At 40.1% G+C, this 18,580-nt stretch overlaps 1 protein-coding gene across 1 annotated transcript in view; it reads left to right on the top strand.

The window, feature by feature from the left end:
• The window catches only part of SLC25A21 (solute carrier family 25 member 21), a 510,379-nt gene that overhangs the window by 488,651 nt on the left and 3,148 nt on the right, over positions 1-18,580 (top strand). Inside the window, exons 8-9 of the mRNA XM_054448733.2 lie at positions 14,737-14,918; positions 15,785-15,837. Of these exons, the coding sequence (XP_054304708.1) occupies positions 14,737-14,918; positions 15,785-15,837 (235 nt within the window). The remainder of the gene's footprint in view (positions 1-14,736; positions 14,919-15,784; positions 15,838-18,580) is intronic.

Genomic DNA, 18,580 nt, shown 5'->3' with positions numbered 1-18,580 from the left:
CTCCTGCCTCTAGACTTCACCTCTGTGGGCAAGGCATAGCTGAATAAAAGGCAGCAGACAACTTCTGCAGACTTAAACGTCCCTGTCTGACAGCTCTGAAAAGAGCAGTTGTTCTCCCAGCATGGCGTTTGAGCTCTGAGAACAGACAGACTGCCTCCTCAAGTGGGTCCCTGATTCCTTTGTAGCCTAACTGGGAGACACCTCCCAGTAGGGACCCACAGACACCTCATATAGGTGGCCATCCCTCTGGGTTGAAGCTTCCAGAGGAAGGGCCAGGCAGCAATATTTGCTGTTCTGCAGCCTCCGCTGGTGATACCCAGGCAAACAGGGTCTGGAGTGGAACTCCAGCAAACTCCAACAGACCTGCAGCTGAGGGACCTGACTGTTAGAAGGAAAACTAACAAACAGAAAGGAATAGCATCAAAATAAAAAAAAGAAGTCATCTACACCAAAACCCCATCTGTAGGTCACCAACATCAAAGACCAAAAGTAGATAAAACCACAAAGATGGGGAGAAACCAGATCAGAAAAGCAGAAAATTCTAAAAATCAGAGTGCTTCTACTCCTCCAAAAGATCGCAGCTCCTTGCCAGCAACAGAACAAAGCTGGACGGAGAGTGAGTTTGACAAGTTGACAGAAGAGAAGTAGGCTTCAGAAGGTCAGTAATAACAAACTTCTCTGAGCTAAAGGAGGATGTTCGAACCCATCGCAAGGAAGCTAAAAACCTTGAAAAAAGATTAGACGAATGGCTAACTAGAATAAACAGTGTAGAGAAGACCTTAAATGACCTGATGCAGCTGAAAACCATGGCATGAGAACTTCATGACGCATGCACAAGCTTCAATAGCCAATTCGATCAAGTGGAAGAAAGGGTATCAGTGACTGAAGATCAAATTAATGAAATTAAGTGAGAAGACCAGGTTAGAGAAAAAAGAGTAAAAAGAAACGAACAAAGCCTCCAAGAAATATGGGACTATGTGAAAAGACCAAATTGGTGTACCTGAAAGTGATGGGAAGAATGGAACCAAGTTGGAAAACACTCTTCACAATATTATTCAGGAGAACTTCCCCAACCTAGCAAGGCAGGCCAACATTCAAATTCAGGAAATACAGAGAACACCACAAAAATACTCCTCAAGAAGAGCAACCCCAAGACACATAATTGTCAGATTCACCAAGGTTGAAATGAAGGAAAAGGTGTTAAGGGCAGCCAGAGAGAAAGGTCAGGTTACCCAGAAAAGGAAGCCCATCATATTAACAGCAGCTTTCTCGGCAGAAACCTACAAGCCAGAAGAGAGTGGGGGCCAATATTCAACATTCTTAAAGAAAGGAGTTTTAAACCCAGAATTTTATATCCAGCCAAACTAAGCTTCATAAGTGGAGGAGAAATAAAATACTTTACAGACAAGCAAATGCCAAGAGATTTTGTCACCACCAGGCCTGCCTTACAAGAGCTCCTGAAGGAAGCACTAAACGTGGAAAGAAACAACCGGTACCAGCCACTGCAAAAACATGCCAAATTGTAAAGACCATTGATGCTATGAAGAAACTGCATCAATTAACGGGCAAAATAGCCAGCTAACATCATAATGATAGGATCAAATTCACACATAACAATATTAACCTTAAATGTAAATGGGCTAAATACTCCAATTAAAAGACACAGACTGGCAAATTGGATAAAGAGTCAAGATCCATCAGTGTGCTGTATTCAGGAGACCCATCTCACATGCAAAGATGCACATAGGCTCAAAATAAAGGGATGGAGGAAGATCTACCAAGAAAATGGAAAGCAAAAAAAAAAAAGTAGGGGTTGCAATCCTAGTCTCTGATAAAACAGACTTTGAACCAACAAAGATCAAAAGAGACAAGGCCATTACATAATGGTAAAGGGATCAATTCAACAAGAAGAGCTAAGTATCCTAAATATATGTGTACTGATAAAACAGACTTTGAACCAACAAATATCAAAAGAGACAAGGCCATTACATAATGGTAAAGGGATCAATTCAACAAGAAGAGCTAAGTATCCTAAATATATGTATACCCAATACAGGAGCACCCAGATTCATAAAGCAAGTTCTTAGAGACCTACAAAGAGACTTAGACTCCCACAAAATAATAATGGGAGACTTTAACACCCCACTGTCAATATTAGACAGATCAACGAGACAGAAGGTTAACAAGCATATCCAGGACCTGAACTCAGCTCTGCAACAAGCAGACCTAATAGACATCCACAGAACTCTCCATCCTAAATCAACAGAATATACATTCTTCTCAGCACCACATCACACTTATTCTGTAGTTGACCACGTAATTGGAAGTAAAGCACTCCTCAGCAAATGTAAAGGAACAAAAATCACAACAAACTGTCTCTTAGACCACAGTGCAATCAAATTAGAACTCAGGATTAAGAAACTCACTCAAAACTGCACAAGTACATGGAAACTGAACAACTTGCTCCTGAATGACTACTAGATAAATAACGAAATGAAGGCAGAAATAAAGATGTTCTTTGAAACCAATGAGAACAAAGACACAACATACCAGAATCTCTGGGACACATTTAAAGCAGTGTGTATTGGGAAATTTATAGCACTAAATGCCCACAAGAGAAAGCAGGAAAGATCTAAAATCGATACCCTAACATCACAATTAAAAGAACTAGAGAATGAAGAGCAAACACATTCAAAAGCTAGCAGAAGGCAAGAAATAACTACAATTGGAGCAGAACTGAAGGAGATAGAGATACAAAAAAAACCCTTCAAAAAAACCAGTGAATCCAGGAGCTGGTTTTTTGAAAAGATCAACCAAATAGATGTACGGCTAGCAAGACTAATGAAGAAAAGAGAGAAGAATCAAATAGATGCAATAAAAAATGATAAAGGGGATATCACCACTGATCCCACAGAAATACAAACTACCATCAGAGAATATTATAAACACCTCTATGCAAATAAACTAGAAAATCTAGAAGAAATGGATAAATTCGTGGACACATACACCCTCCCAAGACTAAACCAGGAAGAATTTGAATCTCTAAATAGACCAATAACAGGCTCTGAAATTGAGGCAATAATTAATAGCCTACCCACCAAAAACAGTCCAGGACCAGATGGATTCATGGCTGAATTCTACCAGAGGTACAAAGAGGAGCTGGTACCATTCCTTCTGAAACGATTCCAATCAATAGAAAAAGAGAGAATCCTCCATAACACATTTTATGAGGCCAGTATCATCCTGATACCAAAGCCTGGCAGAGACACAACAAAAAAAGAGAATTTCAGACCAATATCCCTGATGAACATCAATGCAAAAATCCTCAATACTGGCAAACCGAACCCAGCAGCACATCAAAAAGCTTATCCACCACGATCAAGTCAGCTTCATCCCTGGGATGCAAGGCTGGTTCAACATACACAAATCAATAAACATAATCCATCACATAAACAGAACCAATGACAAAAACCACATGATTATCTCAATAGATGCAGAAAAGGCCTTTGACAAAATTCAACAGCCCTTCATGCTAAACACTCTCAATAAACTAGGTATTGATGGAACGTATCTCAAAATAATAAGAACTATTTATGACAAACCCACAGCCAATATCATACTGAATGGGCAAAAACTGGAAGCATTCCCTTTGAAAACTGGCACAAGACAAGGATGCCCTCTCTCACCACTCCTGTTCAACATAGTGTTGGAAGTTCTGGCCAGGGCAATCAGGCAAGAGAAAGAAATAAAGGGTATTCAATTAGAAAATGAGGAAGTCAAATTGTCTCTCTTTGCAGATGACATGATTGTATATTTAGAAAACCCCATCATCTCAGCCCAAAATCTCCTTAAACTGATAAGCAAATTCAGGAAACTCTCAGGATACAAAATCAATGTGCAAAAATCACAAGCATTCCTATACACCATTAATAGACAGAGAGCCAAGTCATGAGTGAACTCCCATTCACAATTGCTACAAAGAGAATAAAATACCTAGGAATCCAACTTACAAGGAATGTGAAGGACCTGTTCAAGGAGAACTACAAACTACTGCTCAACGAAATAAAAGAGAACACAAACAAATGGAAGAATATTCCATGCTCATGGATAGGAAGAATCAATATCATGAAAATGGCCATACTGCCCAAAGTAATTTATAGATTCAATGCCATCCCCATCAAGCTACCAATGACTTTCTTCACAGAATTGGAAAAAACTACTTTAAAGTTCATATGGAACCAAAAAAGAGCCCGCATTGCCAAGACAATCCTGAGCCAAAAGAACAAAGCTGGAGGCATCATGCTACCTGACTTCAAACTATACTACAAGGCTACAGTAACCAAAACAGCATGATACTGGTACCAAAACAGAGATATAGACCAATGGAACAGAACAGAGTCCTCAGAAATAACACCACACATCTACAACCATCTGATCTTTGACAAAGCTGACAAAAACAAGAAATGGGGAAAGGATTCCCTATTTAATAAATGGTGCTGGGAAAACTGGCTAGCCATATGTAGAAAGCTGAAACTGGATCCCTTCCTTACACCTTATGCAAAAATTAATTCAAGATGGATTAAAAACTTACATGTTAGACCTAAAACCATAAAAATCCTAGAAGAAAACCTGGGCAATACCATTCAGGACACAGGCATGGGCAAGGACTTCATGACTAAAACACCAAAAGCAATGGCAAGAAAAGCTAAAATTGACAAATGGGATCTAATTAAACTAAAGAGCTTCTGCACAGCAAAAGAAACTACCATCAGAGAGAACAGGCAACCTACAAAATGGGAGAAAATTTTTGCAATCTACCCATCTGACAAAGGGCTAATATCCAGAATCTACAAAGAACTCAAACAAATTTACAAGAAAAAAACAACCCCATCAAAAAGTGGGCAAAGGATATGAACAGATGCTTCTCAGAAGAAGACATCTATGCAGCCAACAGATACATGAAAAAATGCTCATCATCACTGGTCATCAGAGAAATGCAAATCAAAACCACAATGAGATACCATCTCACACCAGTTAGAATGGCAATCATTAAAAAGTCAGGAAACAAGAGATGCTGGAAAGGATGTGGAGAAATAGGAACGCTTTTACACTGTTGGTGGGAGTGTAAATTAGTTCAACCATTGTGGAAGACAGTGGCGATTCCTCAAGGATCTAGAACTGGAATTACCATTTGACCCAGCCATCTTATTACTGGGTATATACCTAAAGGATTATAAATCATGCTACTATAAAGACACATGCACACGTATGTTTATTGCAGCACTATTCACAATATCAAAGACTTGGAACCAACCCAAATGTCCATCAATGATAGACTGGATTAAGAAAATGTGGCACATATACACCATGGAATACTATGCAGCCATAAAAAGGGATGAGTTCATGTCCTTTGCAGGGACGTGGTTGAAGCTGGAAACCATCATTCTGAGCAAACTATCACAAGGACAGAAAACCAAACACCGCATGTTCTCACTCATAGGTGGGAATTGAACAATGGGATCACTTGGACACAGGGTGGGGAACATCACACACTGGGGCCTGTCAGGGGCTGGGGGGCTGGGGGAGGGATAGGATTAGGAGAAATACCTAATGTAAATGATGAGTTGATGGGTGCAGCAAACCAACATGGCACATGTATACCTATGTAATAAACCTGCACGTTGTGCACATGTATCCTAGAACTTAAAGTATAATAATAATTTTTAAAAAATTTTTGGTGGAACTTTTGTGGGGCTGATGGGTTTTTTATTTATTTAAAGACCAGCCTAGGCAACGTAGTGAGACTCTGTCTCTCCAAAACATTTTTTTTTTAATTAAAAAATTAGTTGAGCATGCTGGCTCACACCTGTAGTCCAGCTACTCGGGAAGCTGAGGTGGGAGGATCGCTTGAGCCCAGGAGGTTGTGGTTACAGTGTGCTAAAATTGCATCACCGCACTCCAGTCTGGGCGACAAAACAAGAGTCTGTCTTAAAAAATAATAATAAAATAAAAATAAATAAATAAATAAATAAAAAATAAAAAAACTAGATATGTGATATGTATAAATCTTTATGATCAATTAAAATCCCTGGATTACATGAACTATAATCAAGTCACCTCCCTCATCTTAAACTTGTATAGTTGTCTAAATTCAAAATTTTACATTCACTATGCTTAAATTTAATCTTGTAGGTTCAGTCTAGTGCTAAAGCCCATGATGATAATTTTTAATGTTGAGTCTCTCATCTGTCATCCTAGCTTCCCCTCCCAGCCTGTCATCAGCAGATCCATTGAGCAAGCCTTCCACATTTTCTCCCATGTTCATCCAACCTTTCTTCAGGCTACCATATGTTCACATCTTTCACAGCAGAGCCATTCTGTTTAGCCAGAGGAGAATCCCTCTAACCACGCTCTCATCCATCCTCCATTCAGTGCCTTGTTCAGCAGGATAAAATGGGAAATTTTCAAGTGATTTTCTGAAATTAAGGTGTGCAAAATGATTCAAAAAAGTGAAATTTTCAAAAATGTATTACTACAGTATATCTTCTGCAGTTCCTTCATCCATGAGCTTCATGTAGGTACCACCTCCGGCTTGCAGCCTTAAGAAAGTGAAGGACTGCATTGCAGCCTCCACTTCACCTATTGTGATAGTGATGTGCTACAGAGGGCATGGGAATGAGTCACAGAATTGAGTTCTGCAAAGAAATACTTTTGTGATACCCCCAAATCATGTAACTCCTTGTAGGACCACCCTATTTGGTACAGTACCAGGAGGAATTAAAGGGTGACTTAATTGCAGAGATCAAAGAAAATGTGATTTGGGCTGACATGAGGTGGGAAGATTCTAAGATTAGATTTTAATGCTGAGTTCCCTTAAATGAAAAGCCCTGTTGCTGTCCTCTACTCAACCTTGTCTTTTGCAGAGAAGCAGGCTTCCTGCCCTGTGTCCCTCATCACCCCCACTCCTCACTGGCTGATAAATCCTGTTTTCTCATCTTCCTTAACCTCCTTCTTCTGGCATATCCCTGGGTGAAACGCCTTCTTAAAGACCCCAGACCCTAATCACAAAGACCTCTGAGATGGGCGATGTTTCTGTTTATCAAGCTAGCAGCCAGCTGGCCAGCTAACGAAGCCAGGTGTCAGAGGCCATGCCAGGAAAGGTAAAAGGGGAGGCATATGCCTCTTTCAATGGACATATTTTATCTCCTCAAGTGCCATTGCCTTAAATTACTTATGCTATCTTTAGCTCTTGGCTGTATAGTTTGGACTGTATGGTTAAATTAGCTACAAATATGTAAGGTGTCAACTGTTTTGGGTCATATGATCACGTTTCTGATGTTGAATTTTTAGAGGTTGTGGGACGTCACAGCCGCCAGCATTTTGGGATCACTTCTTAATGTCTCTTGTTAAGTCACAAAGAGTCTATAAATAATATGTTCTGTCAGAGAAACTCATTGATCTCCCTGAAGAGGGGCTGGTAAACACACCTCTTTAGCTGTGCACTCACAAAAAGATCACACAGTGTGACAGAAATAGCCAGAGAATTCCAGCAAGAAAACCTGGTGTTAATTCTCAATTCTAGTATTTACTAGTTCCATTTGGCAATTAGTCTTTGGCAAACTTATACCTTCTCTCTGTCTCAGTTTTCTTATTTGTGAATGGAAATATTAATTTCAGTGTTAAAATGTTTGCAAGGGAATTAAACTATTTTTAAAACCTGCATGAATTGTTTTCCATATTATTCTCACAGAATAAAGTCAATGCATGCAATATTCATTAATATTTCAGACTACTCAGCTCCAGTTTAGTTATATCACATGATTTATAAGAAAAATCAGAAAATATTTAGAAGAAAAGATCCATAGATGAGGAAATAATACATACCACTTATAAATAAATATTTAAAAGGAACTTTTTTTAAGTGTACTGGAAATAAAAGGCTATTGCAGTAACAGAGATATTTTATTTTTATTTTTATTTTTAATTTTTCTAAAGACAGTCTCACTATATTGCCAAGGCTGATCTCAAACTCCTGGCTTCAAGCTATCCTCCTGCCTTGGCCTCTCAAAGTCAGTAACAGTTTTTAAATTCCAGTGAATTACATCAAGTTAACAGTTGCTTGCCCTTGCAATTGAGCAAAGTGTTGGAGTAAAATGGTATAGGCTTATTGGTGAGGAACATCAGTTAAGTACAAGAAACAGTTCCTAACTGGTGACAGTTGGAGCTAATTATGGAATTAAGTTGGAAATTTTTAATAACATAATAGATTTTTCATCAATATTAATATTCATTTACATAATTTATATGTGATCCATTCAAAATACTTGACTTAGGCTAGGTGGCATTCTGAATTCACTTCTAGTCTTGTGATTCTGGGATTTTTATTTTCTGTCACTTAAGTCTTCTCTTGGCCTAAGAGGTGCTCTCCTTGCATGTTGAATTAGGGTGCAGCCCTGAGAGGCAAGTGTACATGTCTCTAAAACTGGTTGATGTGTGGCAGTCTCAGAGTCACCAATACTTTGGCTTCTTCACTTCTAAATAATAGAACTTCAGCTCTCTTTTGACTAATTCGAGATTATATCCCTTTGTAAAGTAGGAAATTTCTGTATGGGTCAGGTACCTCGTCTGCTCTGGGGTGTTGTGGGGCTTAAATATACAAAGGGCTTAACCCAGTACCTGACTCAGAGTGAGTGTCTTCTCATTCTCATCTTCTTCCTCCAGTTTTTAAAATAAATTAATGGAAAAAGGCAAAATGATACTCCAGGTCATGTGATTCTCAATTCAGAGAGCTAGCCATTCAGCTAATATGGTGACTCACTACAATAATATGTCTTCTGTTGACTTCCTTAACAGCCAACGACCGGCCAAGCTTTAAGAGGCAGAAGCTAGATATCATCTTACAGGACTCAGATAGTGAAATCCCAGGAGCAAATTCCTCCCCATACTGTATGTTTGCCCTCCATTTTTTTCACACCCCCACTTCAGTACTAATCACATTGAACTAGAATAGTTGCTTAGACGCCCACTCCCAGTCCCCTCTCTGGACCATTTACCTTCATATCCAACTCTAGCACCCAGTGTAGGAATCGACATATAAAGACATCCAATAAATCTTTTTTGGCTGGATTCACAATGAATCAGTCACAAGAAGCAATATGACTTAATGGTTAAGAAACATAGGCTTAGGAGTCAGAAGGAGCTGGGCTCAAATCCAGGCTCCACCTCTTACAAGCAGTGTGATCTTGGACAACTGACTTAACTTTTTAAGTCTCATGTCCTTACCTGTAAAATGGTGTTATATGCCTAACTCATAGGGTTTGTTATATCATATATACATTTTGTATACACTTTTTGCACATGACATTGTGCCTGGCAATAAATATTATTAATAATGGCATTATTACTCATAATAGTATGAAAAAATACAAATATTATAACATGTGTAGCATTTTTTGTTGCTATTTACTTTTGCTATTAATTTCCTTGTTATTTATTATTATGGTTATCAGCAGAAATGCTGTACTTGCTGCTAGCCAGTACACAATGACCCACTCGAACTATGAGATAGGTATCACTCAGATCAGGTGACCCCACTGATAGCCATTCTGGCTTTGGACTGAGCTAAGGATAGGAGAGGTTGAACAGAGTTAATATCATTGCCTTCAGTTGTGTAGCCTTGAGGAAACAACCCGTTTCCACCAAGGAAAGTTTCAAAATGCTTCCCAACACATCCAGAGCCACTTAGGGTCAATGATTAAGTTGAATCTTAGAGCATCAATTATCCAGCCCAAGGATCCAAAGAGGGTGAATGATCAACTTAATTAAGCAGTGGTTCTCAGACTTTACTATCCATCAGAATAACTTGGAGGACTTGTTCAAATAGATTGCTGTAGCTGGGCTCCATTCCCAGATTCACTGGTCTGGGGTGGAACCTCAATTTTGATTTCTAATAAGTTCTTTCATGGTGCTGATGGTGGTGGTGTGGGGAACACACTTTGAGAATCACAGAGTTCATGGATATGGTTGAGATGTGAGTAACTCACAGACTCCAGAGCAGGAATGTGTGTGGAAATCATTTCACTTAGGTGGATTGCCTGAGAACCCCTGTGGAAATTAGGGCTTCCTATTTTTAGCCTCTTTGTTTTCAACCCTGCACTGCCCTTTCCTTACTTCATAAACATATTGGTAGGGAAAATGGTCTCATGAAATTGTTTTCAAGCTTCTACAAGCCTAGTAAAATCAACAGACACACTCCCCAGGAAAGCTCATCTACACAGACACAGAAGCTGATATGGTTTGGCTTTGTGTCCCCACCCAAATCTCATCTTATAATTCCCATAATTCCCACATGTTGTAGAAGGGACCCAGTGGGAGATGGTTGAATCATGGGGGCGGATTTTCCCATGCTGTTCTCGTGATAGTGAATGGGTTTCATGAAGGCTGATGGTTTTAAACACAGGAGTTTCTCTGCACAAGCTGTTTTTTTTGCCTGCTGCCATCCACGTAAGATGTGACTTGCGCTTCCTTGCCTTCCGCCATGATTGTGAGGCCTCCCCAGCCATGTGGAACTGTAAGTCCAGTTAACCCTCTTTCTTTTGTAAATTACCCAATCTCGGGTATGTCTTTATCAGCAGCGTGAAAACGGACTAATACAGAAGCATTGCTTAGAATTTCAGAAGGTTCGTAGACACCTCCCTCACCAACCCACCCACTAACTCTTAGGAGTATAAGAAGAAAAACTATGCCTTGAGGCAAAGTCTTGGGTTCACGCGGATGTAACAAAAAATCCCTTCTTATACTTAACCTTTCAGTTAACTCATTTGTAAAATAGGAATAATAATAATAGTCCGTACCTCAAAGGTTGTGAAGATTAACAGATGTAATGCTTAGACATTTGCACTTAGCAGTATCTGGCACAAAATATGTACTTCAATCAATGTTTATTTTTATTAAAATTGTTACCTCTTCTGTGAGCTGGGGAAGGCATGTTTTAACCTGGAGTGAGTTGCTTGCGGGAAGAGAGGAGGCCAAGAGAAAGGCTGGAAATGTAGGGTTCTGGGCTGCTGGAGGTGGGGCGGTAGGACTGAAGGCAGCAGGCAGCCATCCTGATGCTGCCTGGGTACCGCCCAGGGGCTTGCAAAGGCATCCACAGGGGTAACAGGGGTCTGGGTAGAGGGGACAGCCCCACTCAACTTGCTTTCTTCAGCTCCGAGCATCTTGGTTTATTTAGCACCTATAGTGTACTCTGCAAAACAGGTGACACAAAGAGGAGTAACACATGCTCCTATGCTGTGCAGACTCACAGCCCTGCAGGGAAGAGAGATACATGCAAAAATATACTAAACACTAAGTGGGCCATAGCAAAGGTGAGGACTGTTGTTCAGACAGTATCTCGGGAGTAGGGGAGAGGATAAATCAATTTTGACAGGGGATCTGTAAAACTTTCTTGGGTTAGTGGGATTTAAGCAGGACGTTAAAGGGCAATGAGATTGCTATAGGTGAATATGATGGAGAAAGACATTCTAGGCTGCAGGCATCATTTAAAGAAAAGCGTGGAGTTGGGAAAGTGCTTGGTATATTTGAGTAATTATGAATTAACCAGTGTGACTATAGTATGGATTCGGGGTAGGGTGTAGAAGTGGAAGCTAGAAAGATAAGTTGGAAGCATATTGTGGGTGTGGGAAAGAAATCAATGGCCAAGTGAGGCAGTTTGTCTTTATTCTCTGTGCATCCAGGAAGTATGGAGGGTCTTTGAGTAGGGAGATACCAAAAGGCAGTTTTTCTAAAAAGAGAACCCTGATATCACTGTGAAGAATAAATCCTAGCAGGCAGGAAGGAAGCAAGACTTGGTAAAGGTAACGGGAACTTGATCTAAAGCCAGAGAGGTGGCAGTGGCCAGGAGAGGCTGAACGGGAGAGGCATCTGAGATGCTGCATTCATTCGAGGATGGCTAGCGGCATGAGACAAAGAAAGCAGAGGTGAGCTGAGAGGGTTGTCCTCGCACACACAGACCCAGCCTGGGATGCTGGATTCAAGCAGGCTGTGTGGTCAAGGAAGAAACTGACTACTGGCCCAGAAGCTGGTGGTCAGTGATAGCCTCATGGCCATCCCAAGCAAATTCTTTTCCTCCCTAGAATGCCCACAGGGGTAGCAACTGACCATCTGCTTTGCCAGTGTGGAACATCAAAATCACTGATTCCTAGACTTGGGTCCTTATCTGGCAGCCTCAGGAGCCCTGGAGAGCTTTTTAAACAACTTGCAGGCACCTTCTTCTCACCCCCGAGATGGGTCTGCAGCGGGACCCAGGCATTTGTATTTTGTAAAATTGCCAGATGATTCTGAAGCACAGCTGGATTGGGGAACCACTGTGGGATCTTACTGTTGTGCTGGGAAATGTATAAAAAACAAAGGTGGGCCGGGCACGGTGGCTCATGGCTGTAATCCCAACACTTTGGGAGGCCAAGGCAGGCAAATCACCTGAGGTCAGGAGTTTGAGAGCAGCCTGGCCATGTGGTGAAACCCCATCTCTACTGAAAATACAAAAATTTAACTGGGCATGGTGGCACATGCCTGTAATCCCAGCTACTCAGGAGGCTGAGGCAGGAAAATCAACTGAACCGAGGAGGTGGAGGTTGCTGTGAGCCAAGATCCTGCCACTGCATTCCAGCCTGGGCAACAGAGTGAGACTCCATCTCAAATAAATAAATACAAACAAAGGTGGACACTTACTCCTGCTAGTGAACACTATGATATGATGGCCTGGAGACCTAACCTTTTGGTTTCCAATGCCATGTCTCAAGCACAATGACCATCACTGAGTCTGTTTGTTCACCTTCCATCCCCAACTCTAGTCCTCAGCAAACACATCAGCCAGTCTCCCAAACTTCCCAGAAGGACAACGTGTATACAAATCATCATTTCTATTGTTGTCCTTAATTGAAAAAGAAAGAGAGCTTGGCAATGTCACGGGGATTTCAAGAAAGCATCTTTTCACAGAATGTTTTGCATCTTTAGAAAACAGGCTACGTAATAATACTATTCATTTTCTGCCAGGTTTGTGCAACACTTATAACACTTTTACTTATATTATTGTTTTTATTTCTCAGAAAAATGATACAATTTAGAGGTAAGGTAGGTGTCAAAAACTTCCCTTGGATACACTGGGCTCTGGGTGATTCAGTGACTCATCAGAGGTCAGACAACCAGAGCTGGTCTAGAATTCACTGTCCTCCTGAGCTCCAGTTCTGCTTCTGTGCCATAATGGAGAGGAGTAACATAAAGGCATTTTTCTCTCCTTGTAAAAGAGAAAAAATGGGGGGAGAGGGAATTATTTAAACACACCTCACTCATACTGCAATCACTGCATTGTTTTTCCTGTTGAAACACCCTGTTGGTTTTCAAATCCCTTTAAACCTCCCCGGCACCTGTATGGCCCAGATCCAGGAATTATTACCAAACCCTTGCTTTTTATGTTTAGTCACATAGGAGTTTCTGTGATGGTAACTGGCTCTTGGTTCAGCTGAAAATTTCAGAGCCCTCAGAAGTTTTCTTCTTTCATAGAGGCTGGAAGCATGTAATGCTCAGACCTGAATTTTCTTGTTTAACTGAAGCATGGTATGCTTCCCCTCTGAATAAAATAGTGTTGTGGCACAGCCCTATATTATTCCTCTGTGATGATCCCTCTAAAATATTGATCAAAAGAGAGGGCAGGGAAAAGATGGGGTGAGGGGTCAGAGTCAGCAGCTTATAGTATGTGATATGACCTCTCTTCAGAGAACAGAGGACTGAAAACATAGAACTGAGGCTGGCAACATAATGAGAACTTCCCAGCAAATTCATTATAACAAATCATAATGTGAGCTCACAGGGCACAAAAATAGGCCAAAGGAAAGTGACTCCCACATAAGACCTAATTAAATACTTTGATGTCAGAAAGCAGTGCAGGGAGGGGTGGAAAATCAAATCAGACCAACGTGAAGGGCCTAAATTCTAACAGAAAGAAGAAATATTTCTCTTTTACTCACTCTCGCTCTCTCTCCGTTTCTTCCTTTGCCATGGAGGAAGAACAAGATTCCGAAACAATGGATTGTAAATTCTTCAGCCAATTAGTCCAGTGACTTACTACTGTTTATAATGCACAGAATGTCACAGGCTGTTTTGCAGCCGCCCCAAGTTGGTTTGTTAGTAACAGGAAGCTAGCACTTCTCAGTACAGTGGATCAGCTACACGTGAAAATAAATGCAAAAAACCTGGTGGGGAATAGCAGCAGACCGCGAGTAGCCTTGATTTAATTTAACATTTGGGGGTCCACACACAAATGAGCATTTTAGTAGGCTTCATGGTGGAAGTTGCTGTCATTTGTAAAATATTCTGGCCAATTAGCTAATAGTGTGCTTGGATTTCTCCTGTTTTGATACAGTAATACTAAGTACATTGTGAAGCCCAATTATACAAATCATCCCCATATGCCATACCAGTCTTTCTTTATGAACTGTGTTTATAAATCCTGTGTGAGGAAATGTGTACTTCAGCAATTTAGACCATGTGTAAAAACATAGCCAATGGGATTGTCAAGAAAACAAGTTCCAGCCTAGGAAATCCTAATGTGTTCCGCTGGAATAACAGGAGGGTGCCGGGAGTGCAATGCTCTGCTTAAATACATATTGCTTTATAGTGTTTAACTGATTTAGGGGCTTCCGCTCCCCTTTATGTTATATTATTCTTCTTTTCTTTTAGGATCCAACCTTGGAGTTTTTGAGAAAATTTGGGATTGGTCTTCTCTCGGGGACAATAGCCTCAGTCATTAACATCCCTTTTGATGTTGCCAAAAGTAGGATTCAAGGGCCTCAACCAGTTCCTGGAGAGATCAAGTACAGAACCTGTTTCAAAACAATGGCAACAGTCTACCAGGAAGAAGGGTAACATAACACATTCTTATTTTAATAAATGTATAAGGCTCACGTATTGTTAAAACCGTATTGTCCTTCCATTTAGATGAGAACAAGTAAGCCCTCCTAAGTGGAACTTGTGTCTAAGAAACTCTGCGAATATATATGACAAACTTTCCAAGACAACACAATAATAAGATGTTGTAAACATGTGCTTACACCATCAAGTGACAATATGCTGCGTGTTTGCCTTAGAATGCCAAGGTGAACTTTTTACTTGGCAGTTTGCATAATATAGTATTGTATATGTCCTTCTAATATATAGGCAGGAGAATAATTGTCTTCTGGCTGTAAATCCCATTAAATTGCCACTTAATTATATTCTTCTGGGAGAATTATGGAGTTCTGTAAAAAACAGTTTTAAAAATTTAAAGTATGTGCATTTTTCTGATTTTTTTAAATCTTACTTTCTGTTTCTTTGCCCCTCTTTTTCTCAAGTAAACAAGTAATATTTTATTATTTTGATATAAACTGCATCCTCTTTCCTAATGTAAAGACTGAGTTTGTGGTCTTTTAAGTTCAATTACAAAAGTCATTCTGTCCATATACACAGCTGTCTTGAAAGTAAGACCTGTCTTGAAAGCAAAAACCATCTCACTGATGAAAGTCATGTTTCTGATTGGACAGGACCAGCACAGTTGGGTAATAAAGAATTCATTAACTCTTTCCCCACATCCAGTTTGCTGCAGAGAATACTAAGATGCTGTCTGCTTTGAGGTGTGTGTAATTCCAAATAATTTATTTTTTTAAATGCTGGGCCCCCATCTCAATAAAGCTAAGGTACAACTCCATTTATTTTCAGAATAAGAACGTTTCTCTTTCCCTTCCCATTACAGGATTTTAGCTTTGTACAAAGGCCTGCTTCCCAAGATTATGAGACTTGGACCAGGTAATTATATTTTGATTATTTAATCCTTCCTTGTTTATTGTTCTAGTGTCTCCTTTTTTGATATTTTTGTCCATTAGCAACAAAATATTTACCACTTTGTAAAAGACAGAAACCTTGAGAATATAAAGTTGTCTATGAGTATTTGAGATACTGAAGACATCCATTAGAAATGTTCTACCTTTGTTTATTAAGTACTATTTATGACCTTGCTGGAGGCTGACAGAAGCCAAAACCCAGCTTAAGTCAATAGGAAGAAGCCACAGGCAGTTGGAGTTTGAGTGAGAGCTGAGGTGTGTGCAGCGGCTTCTGGCTGAAGGGGAGGATTTTCACTGAGTGAGGGACCAGCCCAATCAAACGTTTCCTCGTGCTCCTAATTCATTCTTGCTCCTGCCTCAACTTCATTTCAAAAAGAGAAAAGGAGGAAAGCTTGCCTCCATGAACAGCAAAGCCACTCATCTTTACAGTCACCTGTGGGGAGTGGTGACACCGTAACTAGCTGCTTACCTCTCCTGGGCTTTGTCAGCATGACGTTGGAGGCTTCTGGCTCAGGGCCTCACTTCAGGACGCCTACCCACAAAAAAAACCGGCTGCCATTCCCACAGGGAGAATCGGCTGCCTCTGTGTAAACAGATAAGAAAATAACTTCTGCAGACTCAACTGCCAGGGCAAATAGTCTCAGATTATAAGCAACCTTGTGAATAAGTACAAAAGTATACTCTAGACCACACATAGATTTTTTTAATCAGGCTACACTCACCTACTTATACATACTGGTAATATTTCCTAGAACCTTCTCCTACACCTCCCCTCTCTCCCTTTGCAGTTCCTCCCTTTTAACACTGCTGTCCTCCTACCCTGCTACACAAACACACATGCACATTCACCTTTAGATCTCAGCCCAATGAACCAACATTTCTATTAATCTCAGAGAGAGAACAAGAGTCTGTAAATTGAAACTGGTGAACAGCTCACACTTTCATATATTTAGGAAACACTTCCACAATTCCCAACCCATCTATCCAATCTTCATAGGCTTTTACACACGGATTTTGTTTCATATTTGGGATTCAGACCTACCTTCCGTTAGTCATTGGCCTATGTGTAAAAGCTAACCCAGTAATAGAATGTGGGGAATTTTGTGCATCTCTGCCAGTATGTGGTGTTTTTCCTTCACCGCAGAGTAAAAACCTACTAGTAGACCTAATATGAGAGGAAATCACAGCACCAGCCCTCGACCAACATTCTCAGAAAGGGATGGGCCTAAAAAGGGTGGTGACAAGGGAGAGGTTAGCTAAAATGGTAATTGACTGGAACCTTCACCCAAAACTCTTAAATAATCTGACCTCACGTTTTGTTAGAGGCTTGCAAATGTTTGGTTGGCTTTTTTAATGTTTTGCATGAGGGGTCCTGAGTTGCTGTGGTGTTAGACTCAAAGAAAAGGGTTCTTGTGAACTGACTGTCCAGGCTAAGCCAAACTGTGAATATCTGGAAACCACTCACAGACCTGCCCTCCACTTCATTCCAAATGTGTGCATCCCAGTGACTTCAAAGCAAAGAAACCTAGAAAGAAAGGTATCACTGAGTTAAAGATTAAGACTTTTGAATGAAGGGTGAAATTTTTTTCTTTAAAGAATAAGAGAGAGAGAGAGAAAAAAAAAAGAATGAGAGAGACAGTAAAAAAAGAAAAGAAAGGTGAGCCTGGAATTTTTGTTCTTTGTTCTGGAGAAGCATCCAGCATTTTTACAATAGCCTTAGCAGCTCAATGTGGCTAACAATCATGTACCTGCCATGAAAGAATCTTGAAGTCTGTGATTTAAACTTCAACTGTTACTAGGCCAAAAACTAACCCAACTCTGCATATTCTTGTCTTACCTTGTGAATGGTTAGTAAGAATAAATGCAGCGATTACCTACATATTAATGACCTTCTGTAGTGCAGCTCTTTTTGTTTGCCAGAGTTCCAAAAGGCCTAGAGCAGCTGAGGGGGACTAATAGAGTATCTTCATGGGTTAAAAATGAAAATTACAGGCAGATAATTATCTTTAGTATATGGTTACACAAACATGTGCAGCCTGTAGATTAAAAAAAAAAAAGTATATGGCAGTGTGTTCAAAATAACTAAGACCCAAATCAAGTTCTATTTCTTTCCATCAGAAGTCAATCTTCTATTCATGCAACCAAGTCTTCTCTAAGTTGTGTTCAGGATATTTGTCCAAATTTTGATTTTGTAATTTTTTTCACACAGTTAGACATAAAAGGATAAGAAGTGATTATCCTGAAGGGCACAGGACACATGCTATTTACTGCATCAAATAGAACATAAAATGATCCATGTACAAATGCTTCTTCCAGTGGCTAGGTATTCAGCAGCCTCAGTGCCTGCTTTTCTGTATCACATTCCTGTTGACATAATACAGAGCATGTCTCTTCACAGCCAGTTATGTAGCTCTTTTCTTCCAAGACAAATGGTGGTCTCATGCCATCCAACCCCCACTACCAAATTTTCAAGTTCAAATCCATATACAGCTGAAGCAGATAAAAGGAATGAAGGTCAGCTTTCAACCTCCTTTTGTTAGGTTTTGCAATGCAGATTTTTTAAATATTCAGAATCTAATTTCCACGTTGCAATGCAGTTTGAAAGCTATGACAGAAAACTAGACTCATCCATCAAGCACCATCTTAGAGATTTTCTTCTTGAATGCAATTAAGACTGCTAATTACGGACTGAAAAAGATAAATCCTTT

The sequence above is a fragment of the Pongo pygmaeus genome, chromosome 15 (genome assembly GCF_028885625.2).
Source record: "Pongo pygmaeus isolate AG05252 chromosome 15, NHGRI_mPonPyg2-v2.0_pri, whole genome shotgun sequence".
Lineage (NCBI taxonomy): Eukaryota > Metazoa > Chordata > Mammalia > Primates > Hominidae > Pongo > Pongo pygmaeus.
The sequence above is the reverse complement of the archived record's forward strand: the minus strand, read 5'-3'. Positions and strand labels throughout refer to the sequence as shown.